Here is an 18,932-nt window from a genome sequence, read left to right on the forward strand (position 1 = left end):
AACAGGCCAAAACTCAATTATTTGATGAATAAATTGTGTATCTACATACAATGGAACATTAGTGAGCTATGAAAAGGAATGAAATATTGATACATCATACAACAATGCGAACTGGTTGCCAGGCGCTGAAGGCAGGGAATAGGGAGAAATGGCTTAATGGGTCAGGGGTTTCACGCCGGAGTGATGGACATGCTTCGGAACTAGACTGTGGTGGTGTCTATACAACATTGTGAATGTACTAAATGTCACTAAATTTTTCACTTTAAAATAGTTAATTTTATGTTATGTGAACTTCACCTCAGTAAGTTTTTTTTTTTTAAATAAAACAATTAAAAATAATGTATTTCCCTGGAAAAAAGTTTTTGATACATAAAAGATTTTATTGCTGAATTTGTGGGAGGACACAATTCGGCCCATAACTACCGAAACACAAATCTGAAAAGAAATGAACCATTTTGCCTTGGGAGGTAAAACGGTGGCAAATGGGGCTCTGGAATTGATTCATATTCAAAAGAGGGAGCTGCATAGCCTACTATGAAAGCTCACCCGAGGAACACAGGCGCTCATGCACTCACCCACGAACACACATGCACACGTTCACCCATGGAGGCACACCCACGGACCTCCAGGGAGGCTCACACGGGCTCTACCTCCTGGCCAGCCCATCTCTCATTGGTGTGACTTTATTTCTGATGGTTCTTCTTTCGGACACAGAGCCTCAGGGACTCATTCTGCTAGGCAAAGGCATGGCACTGTTTGCTGCTTCCCAGAGTTCTTCAGCTCTGTGACATGGTCCTTCTGGGAAGTCTGAAATTGGGTTTGTAATTATCAATAAGAAAACCACATCCACTTCATGAACAATTTTTCAATCTTCACCTCAGACTTGAGGTTTTGCTTCTCCCTCCAGGGAAATAAAAGTGCCAAGAATGCCCCACTCCTTTAGTGAATACAATGTATCTTTTTAGAGACCAAAAAATGGGTTCTTTTCTAATTTGCTATTCAGAAGGGATATAACTGGTTTGGATACTCATAGCTGCTCTTTCTATTCTTTCCAGAAATCTAAGAAAGTAAATGTTCTTGGCTTTCAATTGAGCTCTTTCTAAATCTAGGGACCATTTAATAGCTACAGTTTTTTCATCAGATTCCTCTCATTTTACATTTTCATGGTCTCCTGCTGTAACTTCGATTTCTATACTGATGATCTCATTTCTCAACAATCCCTAGTCCCAATAGTCATTTTTACTTGAATAAATTATATAATCCTTTCTTTTGGTCAAGTATGTCAGAATATCATGGTGCCCTAAGATGCCAAGAAGTTGGGGACAGCATCACTCAGGAAAGAGTCCGTTGTCTGTGGAGGCAGCCTTGCTGAATTAATTTGCCCTTAGCTGGTGGTGGCTGTAGACACAAGTCCTCATGCATAGGGCAAGCCAAGCTCTACGACCAGAGTCTGAGATCTAAACTTTCCAAACTTACGAGCTGTCATAAGGCAGAAACAAGCCACTGAGCTGCCCACAGGTTATTCATAACTAAGAACTAAAGCAGAATCGGCGTGACAGGATGCCAGTATTAGAGAACAGACTAATGGGGGAGGAATGTTATCTCATCCACACATAGATTATAGGGAACACTCCTCCTTGGACTACAGATATCATGATATAATATGAGCTAAAAAATATGAGCTAAAAATTAGATGCTAGGTTGTTTAGGAAATTCAGATATAATGCCAGGAGAAAAGCACAGTCTGGGAAGGTTGTGGTTGGCATACAAGACATTGGGAATAGAGAAGCTTAGGTGAGGTTAGTTTGACCCCATCAGGGAAAAAACTGCAGATCCAGGGGGAAAAAAAATGGCTGGAGAAGGAAATTCAAACGTTGGCAGGAGAGAAGAAAGGTGGGCTAGAGTAAGGTAAGACCCTGAAGTATGACAGGAAACACCCCTAGCCAATCACAACCTGTTTCCGCGTTACTTCTCCTAATACTCTACAAACACATGCTTGCCCAAACACCCCTTGGGAAGCCCTCTACTCCCCGAGTCCATGGACATCAAATTCATTACTAACTTGTTCTAGTTTTGTTATTTGGCCATTCCTAGTCAATCCTGTGTTGTTTTCTTGGTTGCCAATTTTTATCTGTCTTTTCAGAATTGTTCTTGGGCTCAGTGCCCGCGTTCCATCTTTCCCACAGGCTCCTTTGAAATCTAGGCAGAGCTATGAGTTTGTTTGAGTTTCCAGGCTGGTTTCTCTATTGCCATCCCGTGCTCACCTCACTGGGAACGTCTAGGGTGACATACCATGCATTTGATTTCTTAGGGACTTCCCTACACATTTCAGTCATTAGTCTCTTTTAAAGTACCCCCGATAGGGTCATTGGAAATGTCATATTCCCAAAACAATTCCCTTACAGATCCCTCTCAATGTATTCATTTTTCTCCAAAGTTTCTGTCAATTCAACATCCGTCTTTCTTTATTGGTTAACATTTAAATCCCCTACAGAGAAATTCAGCAATCAGTTAGGCAAGTCCAGGGTTTATCATGATTTGCTTTTAGCTAAACATGACGTTCACTTGTTCATGTGATGGTTTGAAGCCCCATCATTGTTTCACGTGCCTTGCTGTCAGTCTTGTGTAGATTGTCGGAAGGAAGCATCCATCTCCTTCCAGCTGCAATGGCTGGACTTTGTCCCTTCAACAATATCATTTCATCCTTTCCCTCCTGACATTTGCGGCTAAATTTTCTTCACAATATTTCCACCAATTCAACTTGCCAACATAGTACATAAGTCTTCCACACCTGTTATTTAATCTATATATTTTGATCCAGGTAAATGCTTTTATTATCTGGGTACCAGTCACGAATCCCACTCCAAGCCATTTGTAATACCATAACATTGTATGTTTGTTGCCCCAGTTTAAATGTAATTTTCTTCCTATGCCTTGCACATTGATTTATATACAGACACTTAAAATTATAAGTGCACTTCCCAAATTATTTTCTTAATTATTCTTTTGGGCTGAGAACTACCAGTTATTTCCTATACCTCATTTCTTCTCCTTGTCACCCCTGTTGACTTTCATAGTAACAGTCTTTACACTTTTATCTGAGTCTTTTTAATTCCTCTCTCAAGCATCTCTACTTTTAATCCTCTAAATTAAATTAATGAATTGCCTGCTCCTCCAAACCCTCTGACACCTGACCCCCGAGTAGATGCTCACTGTTCTTGTATCCTACACTAAGATTCACTGCAGATGCATCTCTGAGCTTGGGACTTGATGACATTGAAAACACAGGATGGGGTTTTCTATCTACAGCCACGTTTCTTCTTACATGTGGAAACTGCTCATCTTTTACCACATGGAGAGGCTGCAGAAACAGATGGCCTGTCTTGGAGACCACCTGGTGCTCAGAATTTCTTGCTTAGAATTATGTTTTATAGGATGAGGAAAAAATACAGCAAAACATCTAAAGCCCTGGAAACATACACAGAGGCCTCTATAAATACCAGTCATGTTGTTTGCAGCACAATTTATTATCTGGTCATAATATTTGGGTACATTTATAGGTATTGATTTAACACCATTGTGACCACTCTTGAGACAGAGCAACGCAAAAGAAAAACTTCAAAATGTGCAAGAGCAATAAATATCAAACTTTCAGATCTAAAGTGTATAAATATAAAATATCAGTCGTTTCTGGAAACATTTTAAGAAAATCCAGCAACCACACATCCATGAGTAGGTGTCTGGTGTTGACAGTCAGTGTTAATCTTCAGAACACATCACCTCAGATCCAGCACGATTATTTTTATGTCTTTTACCAATACATGTTTGCATATCTAGGAAAGAAAAAATTAGCTTTACATCATAATGTTTTACTCGATTCTCTTTAGGGGGAGAACATAAATTTTCTAATTTTAAAATACATCTAATTTTAAAAATACTTCCAATCAGAACAAATAAAATCATGTTCATTCATTTTCAACAAGAAAGTATTTACAGAGATTGCCAAGTAATTTTCATTTTAAACACATATTAACTTCAAAATAATGTCTCTCAGATGTTACAGCCAGAAAACTACCAAGGAAGTAGTTAGAAAGAAAAGATGTAGTCAAATACTGTTTCTTTTGGGCTATACAAAGCTAATTCAGAAGTATGATTACAGTTTTCATTGAATCACTGTTAAAAAATGAATGTGGCCACATCAAGTGGGAATCATTCATGAGACATGTAAAGACATTTTCTTTAATAACTGTTTGCTTACTTGGAATCTGAAGAAAATTATATTTAAGTATCACACAGATAACATAAATAGAAAAATAACTTAAGGCATAGTTGACTCTCCTAGAGAAATACTGGCATTCCCTTGTAAATAAAATAATAGTGAGAAGAAATCAGAATTACAAAGATTGATTAATTTTCTGGGTAATAAAACTCCAAACTAAACAGTACAATGTTTTATCCCTTATTATACTGCCGGGGGCGGGGAAGAGGAGGTAAAAAAATAAAGATCTGCAAAGAACAACCAACACCGTCTACTCACGCTGAACAGCTTGGGGTCCTTGGTGTGTGGATGAAAGCCCTTCTTTTTACAAGCGGAGACCTCAAGCATGCCGGCATTGGTAAGCCTGAAGATGCCAGTGCTAAGTTTCAGGGGGAAATAAAGGTACACAATTAAGAATCATTTTGGCTTTCCAGATGCTTTATTTGAATGACACAAGCATACATATTCCTCAAATGGGATGGATGAAGAAGCCATAATAACTAGGAATTCTGCAGTGGTTTTTTGAACCAGTCTTGCAATGACTGGCCTAGCAGAGTGAGATGATAGAGAGACCAGTGCTGTTCCAAGCACCTGAAGGGAAGAGACCACACAGGCAAAGCAGAGGCCCCATGGAGGAAATTACAGGTTGAAGATATTTCTAATTTTTCTAGTAATGCTAATAGTGGTGACAGCAACAGCAAATATTTATGGAGAGCTGGCTGTAGTGCCAGGTACTATGCGAAGCCCTTTACAAAGATTATCTTCTAGTTTCATCCTCACATCAATTGGTGATGGGCAGGTATCAGGGATGAAGAGGCTGAGCCTCACAGTAGTCAGGTATCCTGCTAAACACACCACTTGAGGGTGAAGACAGGATTCCAATATAGGTTTAGACTCCTCTGCTTACAATCACTCTACAATAATCATTGTGTTCCAAACCTAGAAAGGTACTGGAGGTAATCGAGCTAAGGCTGGAAATTAGCCTATAGTAGGAAATAATGCAGTAGAACTAAGATCTCAAATGGCAAACTGGAATAACATCCAGTTCATCCTTCAAGGTCATTTTAACTGAAGAAAGAGAACCCGAAATTCGACCACTGAACAGGTCTTAAAAAGCAATACTGCAAAGCTACAGGTACACGGGAGCCGGCTGTCACCACCCTCTTTTTCCCAAGAGCACGGTATGTCTGCCTAGTACCTAAGTGCCACAACCTGGTGCGTGGACACACTGGAATGCAGCAGCCCCATTCGCACCCTTACTTGCCTTCCTTCAATATTTACACTTACTCTTTATGCTTTGGTGAACACACAATGGCAATCGCCTCCGGCAACATGAGCTGATAGGAACAGTGAGTGTGAAGATCAACACTGGACAAGAACGCAGTTTGGGTTGGATGTGTCTATGAAAAGAAAAGAGGACAGATGATCTTATTGGAGTAGATGAGTCTTAACCAAGGACACAGCCCATTCTAAGAGAAAACTCTAGTTATTTGCTTTTTCTTTTCTTTTTTTACCATCATTAATACAAAAATTTTTAAATGTCTTGCTGATGACATACTCCTTCCCTTTTTGCATCTTTGGAATAACTACGACTTTGGGAAGAGGTTCTTGGGAGTGTTTATGTCCTTTCTGTGTATTGGGAAAGACAGAACTGGAGATTAATTTGCCAGAGGTTTTAAACTGATTCTCATTTAATCGTCACAACTCATCTAGGAGATACTTATATCATTATCTTCATTTTACATACTAGGATCCTGAGGCTCCTTTAAGTAACTTGCCCGTGGGCACACAGCTGGTCAGGAGCAGAGCTGTGACTGGAAATCCTGAGATATTTTATACAAAACTGTGGATGCAAAGGAAAGTTTTAACCAAATTTACCACTGCTGCTGTGTATCCTTTTGTGGATCTCCATTCCCTACAAATGAGAGAATCAAACTCTCCAAGTTACTGAAGGTGTTTGGGACATACCATGAAAAGCAAATAAATACCCTTGTGATGAAAAGGAAGAAACTATAAATTAAAAAAAAAATAACTTCCCGGTTCTTGGCTCTATACAAACTTGTATTTATGAGGGACAAATCAGAGGTTCATAGTTAAATACGAAAAATACATGCACCCCTAATGATTTTAAAATTCACAGTCAACTCCGATTACCCTTGAAAAAGGAATGTGACTATTTAAATCATGAAATCAAGGTCTTTTTCATGCACTGTCTGGGCCCTGGCTCTGTCACTCACTAGCTTTATGACACTGAAGATTTTCTAACCTCCTCATGCCAATTTCAACAACTGTAAAATATGGATAATTATTTTCTTCATGGGATTGTTATGAAAATTAAATGAGACAATCCATGTAAAATTCTTAGCACAGTGCCTAGCACATAAAAAGGAATTAAAACCGTTAGCTGTTAGTACTGCTGTGTTATTTCTGTTGTTATTTTAATGTTGTCATTATTAACTGAAGGGCACATGCCCATAGAAATATCTTCATGCCTTCACACATAACTATGGTCTGTTGAAGAAATGTTAAGATTTTAAAACTCCTTTCTATCTTATTTACTAGAATGAAGATAAAATTTGTTAATATCTATTTACAGAAAGATAAAGGTTCTGAAAGGAAAAAATGACTCTTGATCTGCAGAGATGTAGATCAACTGAGGAATGGAAATTATCCTAATTTCTAAAACCCAAATCTTTAGTGAAAGCATGAGTGGGAGGTTCTGACTGTTATCTGAGTCAATGAAAACCTCCTCTTAGTACATAGAGCCCTCTATGTCTTGCTGAGAATGTCAGAAGTGTCCAAAGGAAGTTTAGTGTTGTGGACGTGGCAGCAGATTGTCAAATAATAAATCAGCCTGCCCATCAATTTCTTTCCAGGCTAAATGCACATCAGAAGACATTCTGAGCCCTTCATTTCTGCCAAGGGGAATCAGTTCTACTCCATGAGGACAAGTCTCCCATGGGAGAATGGTGCTTTCCCCACCCACCTCCTCTGTGGAAATAAAAATGATGATGAGGAGGAGGATGATGATAGCAGATGTCATTTACTGAAATTGAATCAGGTGTCAGGCACTGAACTAATCACTTCCCATGAATGATCTCATTAATTCTTATAACAAGATAAGTGCTATTATTATCCTCATTTTGCAGATGAGGAAACTGAGCTAACTAGAAGAGTCATAGAGTGAGTTAAGCTGAGAAGTCTAAACTCAAATCCAGATCTGTCTGATTCTGATTCGGCCCTTCTTTCCTATGACTAATTTATATCTGAAAAAAGTTAGCTCTGGAATTTGTTGCTATTATTATGCCAATAAAAATCATCACGAAAAGTCATTACAACCACTGAAGTTTAAGCATACAACATTCTAGTGCTTTCGTTGAACCACAATTTGCTATGATGAGATAAACAAAAAGCAAAATCCCGGACGTCTAGAATTATACCAAATTCATTATTTAAATGATTTAACTTCATTATTGCATATATTTTGTACACAGTTCATAAGGGAAAACTTTTATTTCTAATTTGGGAAATGTCCTGTAAGATAAACTAACTGACTTTTCAATATAAGTGAATTTAACAAATTGTCAGTCCTTTCTAAGTTTATGTTACAATTTCCTTGCTACATTTTTTTTTAATTTGCTTTAAAATGCATTCTTGTTACAAAAAATCAGGTTAAACTAAATAAGGCTTTTAAAAGTCAGCAACTTCTAAGCAAACAGTAAGGCACATTACTTACTGTTAAGTAAAACAAATAGACATATGGAAAGTTTTGCAAACTCTTCATTATAAACAATTTCTTGTATTTGAGAGGCAGTTTATACTTTTCAAAAGGCTTTCAAACCTGGTATCTTGTTTACAGCTCACACAAATCTGGTGAGGGAGAGAAGGTTTGCATTAGCCTCACTTGGTCAATGAGGGAACCTAGAAACAAGGAGGTTAGCAGTCCTGACCAAGGGCACATGGCAATTTACAGGTAAAGCTGGGAGCGAAGTTTCCTTTACCCTCCTAAATCACAGAACACCAAACACTTGCACTTGGTGATTGTGTGTGTGTGTGTGTGTGTGTGTGTGTGTGTAGGGGTGGGTGTGGATGTGTGTCCTGCCCTTACTCGGTACTTCTCTATAAAACAAGTAAAATAAAAAATGATCACTTATCATTCTTCAGGGGTTTTTGAAGGTCCCCAGGATGTGTCCTGGAAACCTTGGCCAGCATCTCATGACAGTGGGACGATTTGTCCCTACCCCCCAGCCCAGATGTGTGAGACTGCATGAAAAAATGTCCCCCGGATAGCTTAAACCAAGGATAGGAAAAATTGAACATTATCTACCAAAATCAACAGCCACAATATTCTGAGTCCCTAGAAAAATGTGCTAAGAAATTTTAACATTCGCCATCACCTGAAGTCAATTATTATGATCCCTGTTTTACGAATATAAAGCTGATGCTCAGATTGCTTAAATAACTTGCCAATATTCCTGTAATGAATTCTTAGCAGAGCTGAGATTTCAACTCATGTATTTTAATTCCTAAGCCCTTTCTTGCTCCTGGTAAATGTTGGAACCCAATATTTTTGACTTCATCCATTTAGTCCTACACCGTGGCTGTTCATCCTCAGCCTACAGAGAAGGTACAGTGGAGTGTATGGTCCCTATCTGATATGTACAAACACTGGTTTAAAAGAAACATTTTCCAAAGTTTTCATAAAAGAATCTCATAAAAAAAAAAAAGAGAGAACATTAATAACTGTATAGTCAAATTAGTTAAAAATGTGACTAGGCCATCATTACACTATGTAAAATCATTAAAACAAGTCACTAATTTCCATGTCTCTCCTTCTTCTAACTTTGCATAGTAGAAAAAAGTATAATAGAGCTCTCTACAAATTCAGATTTGACAGATTTAGACATGACCTACCATTGAAGAAAATGCTTTAATATGATGACATTATACTTGAAAAAACGGAAACGAAACTATTTAAATTAAACTGAATTTCCTCAGGGAGGAAAACGGCACACCACATACCAAAAAACAAAAACGAAAACAAAACCTGAGACCCAAAGGGTCAAACGTACATGGATCCAACCCAGAGTGAGGAGATCATGTTGATCTTGAACACTGAATAATTCTTCTACATTCTCCACGTCACAATAGTCTGGTCCTGCAGACTGCTTTGGCACAATTACGTGGGTAATAGTAAATTCATTATGTGTCTAAAAAACAATTAGCAAAGAGAATAATCTGACAGAGGAGAAAAACATCTGACAGAAAAGGGAAAAAAAAGTCCTAAATAGGAAGGGCAATATTTTGCTCCAAGACTACAGAGTCCCATTACTTGCATTATCACCCTCTCACCCCCCATCACAATGCAGAAACGAAGTCTCAAACCGGAAGATAGATTATTTGTCAAAAATCTCAGTCAGTTGTTTGGAACTTGAAACCCATTTTCACAATGAAAAAAAAAAAAGTACAATAAATAGAAATTAGCATCCCAGACTAGCCCATGGAAGTTTAGTTAACAAATAATGTTTGATATATTACCTCTGTAATGGAAAAATCAGAATAAAATAATAGCAGGTTTATTTGAAGTGGGAGTTCCTAGTTAAATAATTCTGTGGTGTTACTGAAAGATATTTCTAAAGTTTGTAGAGGTTAATGATCTTGTTTTTATTTTATTAATTATATGTATTTTCGCTTCAAGACTTGAGACTTTCTTCTACCATAGGGGACTCACTGGAGTTTTCCATAATTAAGGTAATTTGCAATTAGATCAAGAGAAAGGAAAAATAAATTACCCCCCTCAGGTAAAAGAGCTGAAAAGATAAAGTAGTGAAGTGATGGAAGGGTCCTTAGGTAAGAGATATTTGTGCTGTGAGAAGCTGTCCATCCCTCCACAGCACATCCTCTTAGGGCTTAGAAGCCCTAAGACTCCTCTCTAGCCTCAGGGCTTTCCTGCAAACTGGGCACTCTTCCTTTGGCCTTCATTACAACTCTTCCCTCCATCCCATCCCCTCCTCCAGGCTAACTTGATGCATTCTTCAGGCCTAGTGTAAACATCACTTCTCAGAGAAGCCCTTCTTGACCCTCCCAGACAAGGTAAGTTTCCTAGTTACACATTCCCACGATACCCTGCACTTCCATTGAGAGCACCCAGCCCCATTTCTAATTAATCATCCGTCTGGTTCATTACAAACATTGTGTATAGGCCATGTGGCAAAGACTGTGGCTGTTGTAGGCTACTGAAAGCCAACACCTAGCACAGTGTCTGGCACATATAGGGGCTCAGTAAATGTTTGTCTGATGAAGGAAGGAAAGCAGGAAGGAAGGGAGGAAGGGATGGAGGGAAGAAGGAATTAAACTAAGGTCAACACATGGTCCTTGGAAGGAAGCATTCATAGCACATTGCCCCCTTGATAAATAAGGTGGCTGTGGGGAGGAAATAACAGGTCATTTTCCTGTGCTTGTCATCTACGCTTCCTCTCTCCTGGAGGAAAAGTGATGACGCAACACTGGAATACAGGAGGAGAACGTGTGTGTAATAAAACATATTATGTTTTCAATAAAACAACAGTTCCCAAGCTAAATGGTTAGGACTGAAAATGTGCCTGGACCTAGAAATATAGACTGATGCCCAAAAGAGACTATGAAACGGCACTTCTAAAGAAACATTACTCGTTTTTCTCACAAGTGGGAAATTAAATGCATCGTCTCTCTTTTATTTCCTTCTACTTTGGCACTGTCTGTCATCGGACATTCCTGATAAAATCTCCCATGCTTATATATGGCCTGTGCTATAACATTTCAGTTTGTTGAAACTACTGCCTTAAAGAAAACAACAAAATGCTAGGTTTATTCCACATGTGTCTGCAAAAGGGTAGCAAGATGATATCTGCCACAGATAAAAACAAGGAGAGGTAGTTATATGAATGTATGAAAAACTAACAATTTCCAAAAAACTTGACTTAGAAATCTGAAGACCTGTAATCCATCATTTTTTTAAACAAAGATTTAATCTATACTTTAATTCTTTACAACAAGCTATTATAACATCCCCGAAATTTTATAATCCATTTTCTAGGATAATTCCAAGAATCATGACAATAGTTCAATAAAATTAACACATGTTAATTCCATAATGTTTACAACTTTTAATGATGCTTTTATTCTGTTCTGCTTAACACGAGGACGTCAGTACTTTTCACAGTATCCTGTACAGAGAGTTATGAAACAAAGACCATACCAGTTTTCCACAGAGTATTCCACAGGTTTCTATTCCTCTCACTGTATTAGATTCTGCCAGCAGCAGAAATTTGTGGCAAAGATCTCTTGATAAAACTACACATCTCAGTCCTTCAACCACTAGATCTAAGAAACAGAAAAGGGAGAAGAAGCTAAAAAAAACAAGTATTACATCTCATTTTTCAAATGTGTTTTTGGCAAGTGACTGCAAGTAAATATAAATATCAAAATTGAAATGATCATATACTTCACTTTCCATGTGTTAGTTTAAAACTCTTAAAAGAAAATGTTGACTAGAAAGAAGGTAAAATTACCCTTTGCATATAAATTATTTTATGAACAAGTGGCAAAGTGCAAACACCTTTATATCTTTGTGCTCCAGCTCAATTATTTACAAGTATGTGTGAGTTTCCCTTTGGCACAAAGCAGATATACTATTAAGTGCATTGGCTGCATAGAACACATCTCATATATCCTATAAGACATAGGATGAATATTCTTTATTGTGTTTCCCATACGTTACTTATATCTTTATGAAAATTGGTGATAATCAAGTAAAAGGATGTTTTCAGAAATAATTAGCAGTAGAGGAATTTATAAAATGGTTGCCTCTCATAATTCTTTTAAAATAAATGAAAAAAACAAACTCAGCTGACAGACAGTGTCTGCTGGGAAAAATTCCACATTTGATTTTGAAAACTTGCCAACACTGACATAGCAGTAATCAAGCTGCACTAATTGTTGGCAGAAACACATAATCCATTTGGAGGTTAACTATCCATGTGTACAAGATCCTCTTGGCCCAGGGAAATGCTAACCATTTAAATTCAAATTGCTGAGCAAAATTCTTGACAAACAAGTTTTTCAACATCTTTCTCATGTGTTTACCTTTAAGATTCATACGTTTCTTGGTTAAAATACATGAAAGAAAAAAATGCTTGGAATTCTTTTAAAATCTCTATACCAAGACTAAATACAGTCCCATTTATTATAGAGTCTGCTTGATCAGAGGACAAAGCGAAATGTTTTCTGAATTTTAAGGTACATATAGTAAAAGCCACATGGTACTGAAAGACTAGTTCTGTGTACATGTACACACGTGGAGAGGTCCTACCACAATTGATAATGAAATGAGAGCCTTCCCAGATGTTCCAGAAATATGGTTTCACTAGAAGAGATTTAATATCTCACAAGGACACATTTATTCACTTACTTTGAACAGCGCTTAGAGTGGCAGCTGGCTTTAAGGCCCTGTTGACAGGAGGAGAGTGGCTAGCGTAATTGGTTGCTTCACTTTTATTAGGTTGATCAGCAAACACATTCAGCAAGGAATTGTTCTGGTGTGTGGAAAAGCAGGACAAAGCACTCCCATCAATCTGCTCAGACAGCGCTGGGGTTTCCTGGCTTCGCATCTGACCTCGGGCTAATTCTTGCTTCTTGAGCTGATCTTCAAAAAACAGGAATTGCTCCGTTTCTAGCTGCTGCTGGCGCATCTGAGCGATTCGCTTTCTTTCTGCCTCTATCAATCTCTGATGCTCCAGTTTTTTGAGAATTTCGGCTTTATATTTGTTCTAAAAAAAATGTGGTTGCCAAAATAAAAGGTTAGTTCCCAAGGCAAAGACATCAAACTGGGATTAGACATTCAATCTCTAGAAAACAGAGAGACACACAGCTAGATACTATAATCTGCCCCCAGGGACACTTGTGTGACAGTGAGGAAAATATATAACATCATGGCAAAAGCCCCTTAATATGATTCAGGCAGCAGTTCTAAATCCACTCATATTTTACCAGAGACAAGCATGACAATCATGTTCCCTCCATTCCCCCGTGCTTTTAAATATTAGAAAATCAAGGTCAGGATGGTCTGCTCAGCCTGACCAACCAAATCATGTGGGGCAGTATCTCAGAAATGGTTACAGCACCCTAGACTGCACTGTCTAATACAGTAGCCACTAGCCACATGTGGCGATTTAAATTTATTAAAATTAAATGAAATTAGAAATCCAGTTCCTCAGCCCTGCTAACTACGTTGTAAGTCCCATGTGACTAGTGGCTCCCATATCAAAGTACCACATAGAACATTTCCATCATCACAGGAAGTTCTATTGGACAGTGCTGCCCTAGAACCCTTAGCATTCAACTCTAGAACCCTTACAGCTGGAACTTTACGGAGAAGGGGGATCACTAAGAAACGGTTCTCAAAATGTGGTCCCATCATCTCTAGCAGAACAAACCAGGAATTTTAAAATGAAAGATTCCTGAGTTCCCTAGCCTTCACAAAAATATCCGGGCAATATTAGGTGAGAAAATAGAAATGTTTAATAAGCTCCCCAAATGATTTTGATGAAAACTAGACTTTGGGAGCTACTGTAAGGCAGTGGGGGGAGGGACACTGCTTACAGCAGCACTTTGATATGCACATGAGCCACCCTGGGTCTTGTTACTGGCACCTTCTGATTCAGCAGGTCTGGGGTGGTGGCTGAGAATCTACGTTTCTAACAAGCTCCTGGATAATATGGTTGCTATCTGTAGCAAGGGCTTAAAGGTGTGTCTGTTCATCTCGCCTAGGCATAAAGGCTGCCACGCTACTTCCCCAGAGATTCTACATGCCATACTATTGTGGACTGTGAAGTCACAGGTATCACCAAAGGCAGACTGTGCAACAGCTGCTGAGGCCATTCCCCACAGGGAGCTCCCGAGGGGGTGACCGGACATACTGCTGAGTGTAGAAGGGAGACTTAACTGGGCTTTTCTCTCCCTTGCTTTCTCTGAGCCTCCAAAATCATTTTTATTTTCCATAGTTCAAATCAAATCATCAGTATCCACACTTGAGGGAATCTTCTGATTTCCCTCTGCCAAAACACCTCACTCGAACCTGACTTCTGGCTATGCCCAAAAAAAGTTGAGTTCTGTGACCATGTTCAGAGTTAATGAGAGTGAACGGAAGTGAGAGTCGATAAAGGTGACAACTTCCAGAGTGCATAAAACATAAACAAACAAACAAGCAAAAATGACTCTAATAATAATTCTATAAACATTAAGATTTCATGTTTTGAACTGGAGTATCCTCCAGACTGACTGGTCATTTTCTTCTTTCAATATCTTTCAGTCTTAGACATCATTATCATTTTTGCTCTTTATTTTAAAGAATCCAGAGGCCACCACTCTTGGGTGATACGATTATACTTCACTCATATGGTTAGCTATTATTCCACCTTGATGTAATATTGACTGTAATATTCAAGAATTTAATTCACATTTCCAAGACCTACTTAATTAGATGCACCAGAAACCATATACTGCTCTCTCTATCTCCTATTGCCTCCATTCATCGGTAAAGAGCAGTCACCTGGCTCAAAGGTTGCACTGGCGAGAGTTGGTCAAAAAGCTCTGTTTAAAACACTCTAGGAAATCTATTTTCTAAGGCAATGCCTTAGTAGATGTTGTAAGGAAATAAAAATACCACATCTTTGGTGCAAGTGCTTAATCTAGACATCAGCATGAATTTTTTATTGGTGTTACATCACTGCATCTTTAATTTTTAATTTAAATGTATATGACATTTGAAAAACTCATATGAAAATGAAATTCAAAAAAATATTTGCACAGAAAACAGTCATGAAATAAATGTACCAACTGAACTTACTTTGCTTTGCAAATATTCTTGGTATTCTACGTTATATTTCTTTAAAAGGTCCTTTTTCAATTCATCTGTCCTTGGGAATGCAATCTCCTTCAGTTTCTTTTAAAAATATATATATACATATTGATTAGTGGGATTTTCAGTAAAGTCTTTCAGATCATCAGCTGAGAAAGAAAAACAGCTGGTATGTGTATTAGAAATCAAGACCCAAGTAGCCAAAGATGATGGTGAAAAAATAATTCTCTCTTTTTAGGGCTCCAAAATATAACTTCTCAGTAGGGAAGGGGGAAAATATCTCCTTTGTAAGACCTTTATTGACTCCACTGGTTAGATAAGTATTTTGTTTAGATAGGTACCCCATTTTTAGGTAGTAGATTTGCACATTCCATAGTACGTTTATGTATGTCATCATCGTTAGAAGGGACATTGAAGAACATGATAGATAGGGATCCCTAGGCTTGACAGACTGTAAAAATCACTGAGGTACTTTTCATACAAAATATAGATTTCCAGGCCTAATCTCAGATCTACTGAATCAACATGTTTACTGAAAGGGAAGTGGTTGGGGAATCTGATCTCAAACACCATCCTAGTGATGCTTAATGGCTAGAAAATCTGATCTTAGTCGAAGCACCAACTCCTTCCCCTAACCTTTTTAGAAATGAGGAAGCAAAGTCGTAGACAGAGTAAAACGCTTATCCAGTATCACAGCTAGCCAGTGGCCGTTAAGATTAGAATCAAAAACTCCTGCCTCTAGCCAGGTTCTTCCACTAAAATTCTGTTCTCTCACTCCTTTGTCACCCATCCATCCACCCATCCATTATCCAACAAGTATAAACAAAAAATTCTACATGTCTTTGGAGAATTTTTTTCCTGTGAGTACAAATAGCAATAACTCTAAATTAGAGTAAAAGAGTCACATTGGTAGCCTGGGACCTCTGGTTTCCCAACAGAACTCTCTGAAGTTGAATGAACTAGAGTCTTGAGGGGAAATACTACACAAAGGCATGAAAATGAATGACCTTTTAGATCAGTGTGTATCGAAATAAAAAAAAAACATAAATGACCATTTGACAAAATTTGAGTTCTGCACACAGGTCGCCTCAGCCCTGACATAACTGGTAAGAGCGCCTTTATTCCATCAGATTACGGTAAGATATCTTTTGAGAGTTATTTAAAATTTCATACTGTGACTGGTTTTGTATATATTGTTTATCTTCCTTCATATAAGATCAATCCAAACTATTTAAGAAAAATATATGAAAAAATATATTAAAAACATTATTTAAAAGGACATATTCTCAGCTAAAGATATTTGGAACTATATATGTAGCCTATTCAAGATTATTTCAGGCCACTCCCTAAACAATTTGTTTTCTATTAGGCTAGTACTATAAGAAAAAAATAACTAGAACTCTGTGGTTCTCTTAATAATCAACAGTGATTTAGTTACGGAGTTCAGGACTGCACGGAATAGTCAAAACCAACAAGTATAAGGAAAGACAACCATTTTCTTAATCTCCAGGATGAATGGTGAAATAATTCCTTCTTCACACCACAAAGTGCTTGAGCACATTCTGGATCTTTTTCTTCCCCCTCACCAGCCCCCCCACACCACACCTCAATTTCAATTAGACATCCCACACTGGCTCAGTAATGATATTTAATGGTCTAAGAAGCAATCGAAATATCATGGCTAATGGAATGATTTAGTGTTCTTAAAACTCTCAAGAGGATGACAGAGGAATGAAGGAAGAGGGGGTGGTGAATCGATAATAATGGATACTTGTGAAGCATTTGATCCCACCGGGGAGAATCGACCCCGCAATACCTTCATAATGTCCTGCTTTTCGGGTACTGCGCATTGTTGGTAATCTCGATGGCCGGGAAGCTTTTCTACAAATAAGCTAGAGAAGGAGAAAGCATGTCCTTAGCATTATATGATAGCAAAAGCTCAATTATGGTTTGCAATATGAGAATGAGCCTCTTTTTCAAAAAGGACATGTTTCATAAATTATTTAACCTTTATTCATTTCACCCGCCTTTCCATCAAATGTTGGCATTGAATATGATTTTGGTGTTATAGGGTAGTTAAGCTCAGCAAACTAAGCACTGAGGTTAAGAGGGTCAGGCTGCTCCCTAAATAGACTATATAACTTTGGTTCTCTTCGGGTCCTGGGTACTTAATCCCACCAGAGCACCATCTTCCTTCTTTGTGCAAGTGGCAACACAGATCACGTAAAAATGTACGACTTTGGAAAATCAATGTAATACCTTCTCACCATTGGAAAAGACTCAAAAGACCACTGATGAATCTATAATGCCATAGTGTATATATCCAAAACCCTTAACTGAAAATTCGTGACTAAGAGAAGTGACAGCCAGAATCCCTAGTAGAATGAATGGGTAGTGCTAGTCAGGAGTTAATTATTTTTCATCACCTTTTTGAGAAACAAAGGATAGCAGAAGTAAAAGAAAATCCCTAGAGTAAGCCAGGTGCATTACCTCCAGGTAAAGTGAAGATACAGCTTCCACAAGAAATTGGTTCCGTAGGTTTTTCTTACTGATGTATATCCCCAGCTTGCAGAATAGTGTCCAGCTCATAATACACGCTCAATATTTGTTAAATGAATGAACAGCCCTTCTTTGATAGGTCATGAAGGGCTTTAAATACTATTTTTGATCAGTTAATATATACTACCCTAAATTCCTGGTATTCCGATGTTTACAAATTGCACATCGTTCATCACCTCACCTATCATAACTCATTTCTCAGATGAGAAAATTAAGACTTAAAGAGGCTACAATGAATTGTTAGCTGCCTAAGGATTTTTAAATAGAATAAAGTTACAAACATTAGGAGTTGAAGAAACTTCAGAGATATTTGCCCATAAGTCTTTCATTTGTAAATATGGAATTAAGGCCCAAGGAAGAAAACTGAATTACAAATTATCACATAGTTAATTACTGAAGAGAATTCAAATATTCTGATTACCAAGTAACTCTGCATAGTGGCCTTTCCCCTTTACCACACTTAAATTACAATTAAAATTTTGGGGAAACATTGCTATCAATGACAATTAATAATCTCCAATTTCATATTTATTGCTTAACTTTCTAGAAATAATCGATTTTCCTAGGTAGCCTGAATGTGGCCAACCATCAATTTCTCGAATGTTCTCAGGTTAAGTCCCCAACTGAACTAGAGAAATTAATCAAGATGTGACTTTCGATTAAAATAAAAATAAGAGTTTTGGCTTAAATTAAATAATTATTTGTAACAGATCTTCAACCAGTAAGCTGGAAAGCTGGTTAGAAAATCCAAATCCCATTTATGCTAGCTCTTAAACTAGGAAATGTTACTAACAATATCTATCTAAGGGGCTGTATATTTGCATATGGCTATTTTGAGGTAGCCACTTTCACTCAACATTTTGGAAGCTTTTAAATATATAGCATTATCGCACAGCTAAATAAATTGCTTTAAAAAAAAAGCTAACTACTGTGTGAAACCGGCTGCTATATTCTATTCCTGAATCAGACCCCTCCTATAACTGCCAACTTATCCTCCAGTCTCAATCCATCAAATTAAAATTTTAAAATATTACTGGTATGTTCCAGGTGTTGTAGATGGAGCTGCAATATTGTTCCTGCCCTCATAAAGTTTACAATCCTTTGGGGGGGGTGGGGAATGGCCTGAAACAAGAAATATAATTTGCAAAGAGTATTTTAAAAAGGGACACGCAAAGAGTATTTAAAAAAGGTTACCGTGCTGGCCTATGAGAGGGTATC

General features: G+C 37.8%; 1 protein-coding gene across 1 annotated transcript in view; it reads right to left on the reverse strand.

The window, feature by feature from the left end:
- Nucleotides 1-3,506: 3,506 nt before the first annotated feature.
- The window catches only part of STAMBPL1 (STAM binding protein like 1), a 17,149-nt gene continuing 1,723 nt past the window's right edge, over nucleotides 3,507-18,932 (reverse strand). Inside the window, exons 2-10 of the mRNA XM_023531471.1 lie at nucleotides 17,646-17,720; nucleotides 16,972-17,047; nucleotides 15,144-15,239; nucleotides 12,708-13,065; nucleotides 11,496-11,620; nucleotides 9,331-9,468; nucleotides 5,546-5,658; nucleotides 4,538-4,637; nucleotides 3,507-3,833 (exon numbers count right to left, since the gene is read on the reverse strand). Coding sequence (XP_023387239.1) covers nucleotides 3,777-3,833; nucleotides 4,538-4,637; nucleotides 5,546-5,658; nucleotides 9,331-9,468; nucleotides 11,496-11,620; nucleotides 12,708-13,065; nucleotides 15,144-15,239; nucleotides 16,972-17,047; nucleotides 17,646-17,720 — 1,138 coding nt within the window. The 3' untranslated portion in view covers nucleotides 3,507-3,776. The remainder of the gene's footprint in view (nucleotides 3,834-4,537; nucleotides 4,638-5,545; nucleotides 5,659-9,330; nucleotides 9,469-11,495; nucleotides 11,621-12,707; nucleotides 13,066-15,143; nucleotides 15,240-16,971; nucleotides 17,048-17,645; nucleotides 17,721-18,932) is intronic.

Source organism: Pteropus vampyrus, unplaced genomic scaffold, assembly GCF_000151845.1.
Source record: "Pteropus vampyrus isolate Shadow unplaced genomic scaffold, Pvam_2.0 Scaffold68, whole genome shotgun sequence".
Lineage (NCBI taxonomy): Eukaryota > Metazoa > Chordata > Mammalia > Chiroptera > Pteropodidae > Pteropus > Pteropus vampyrus.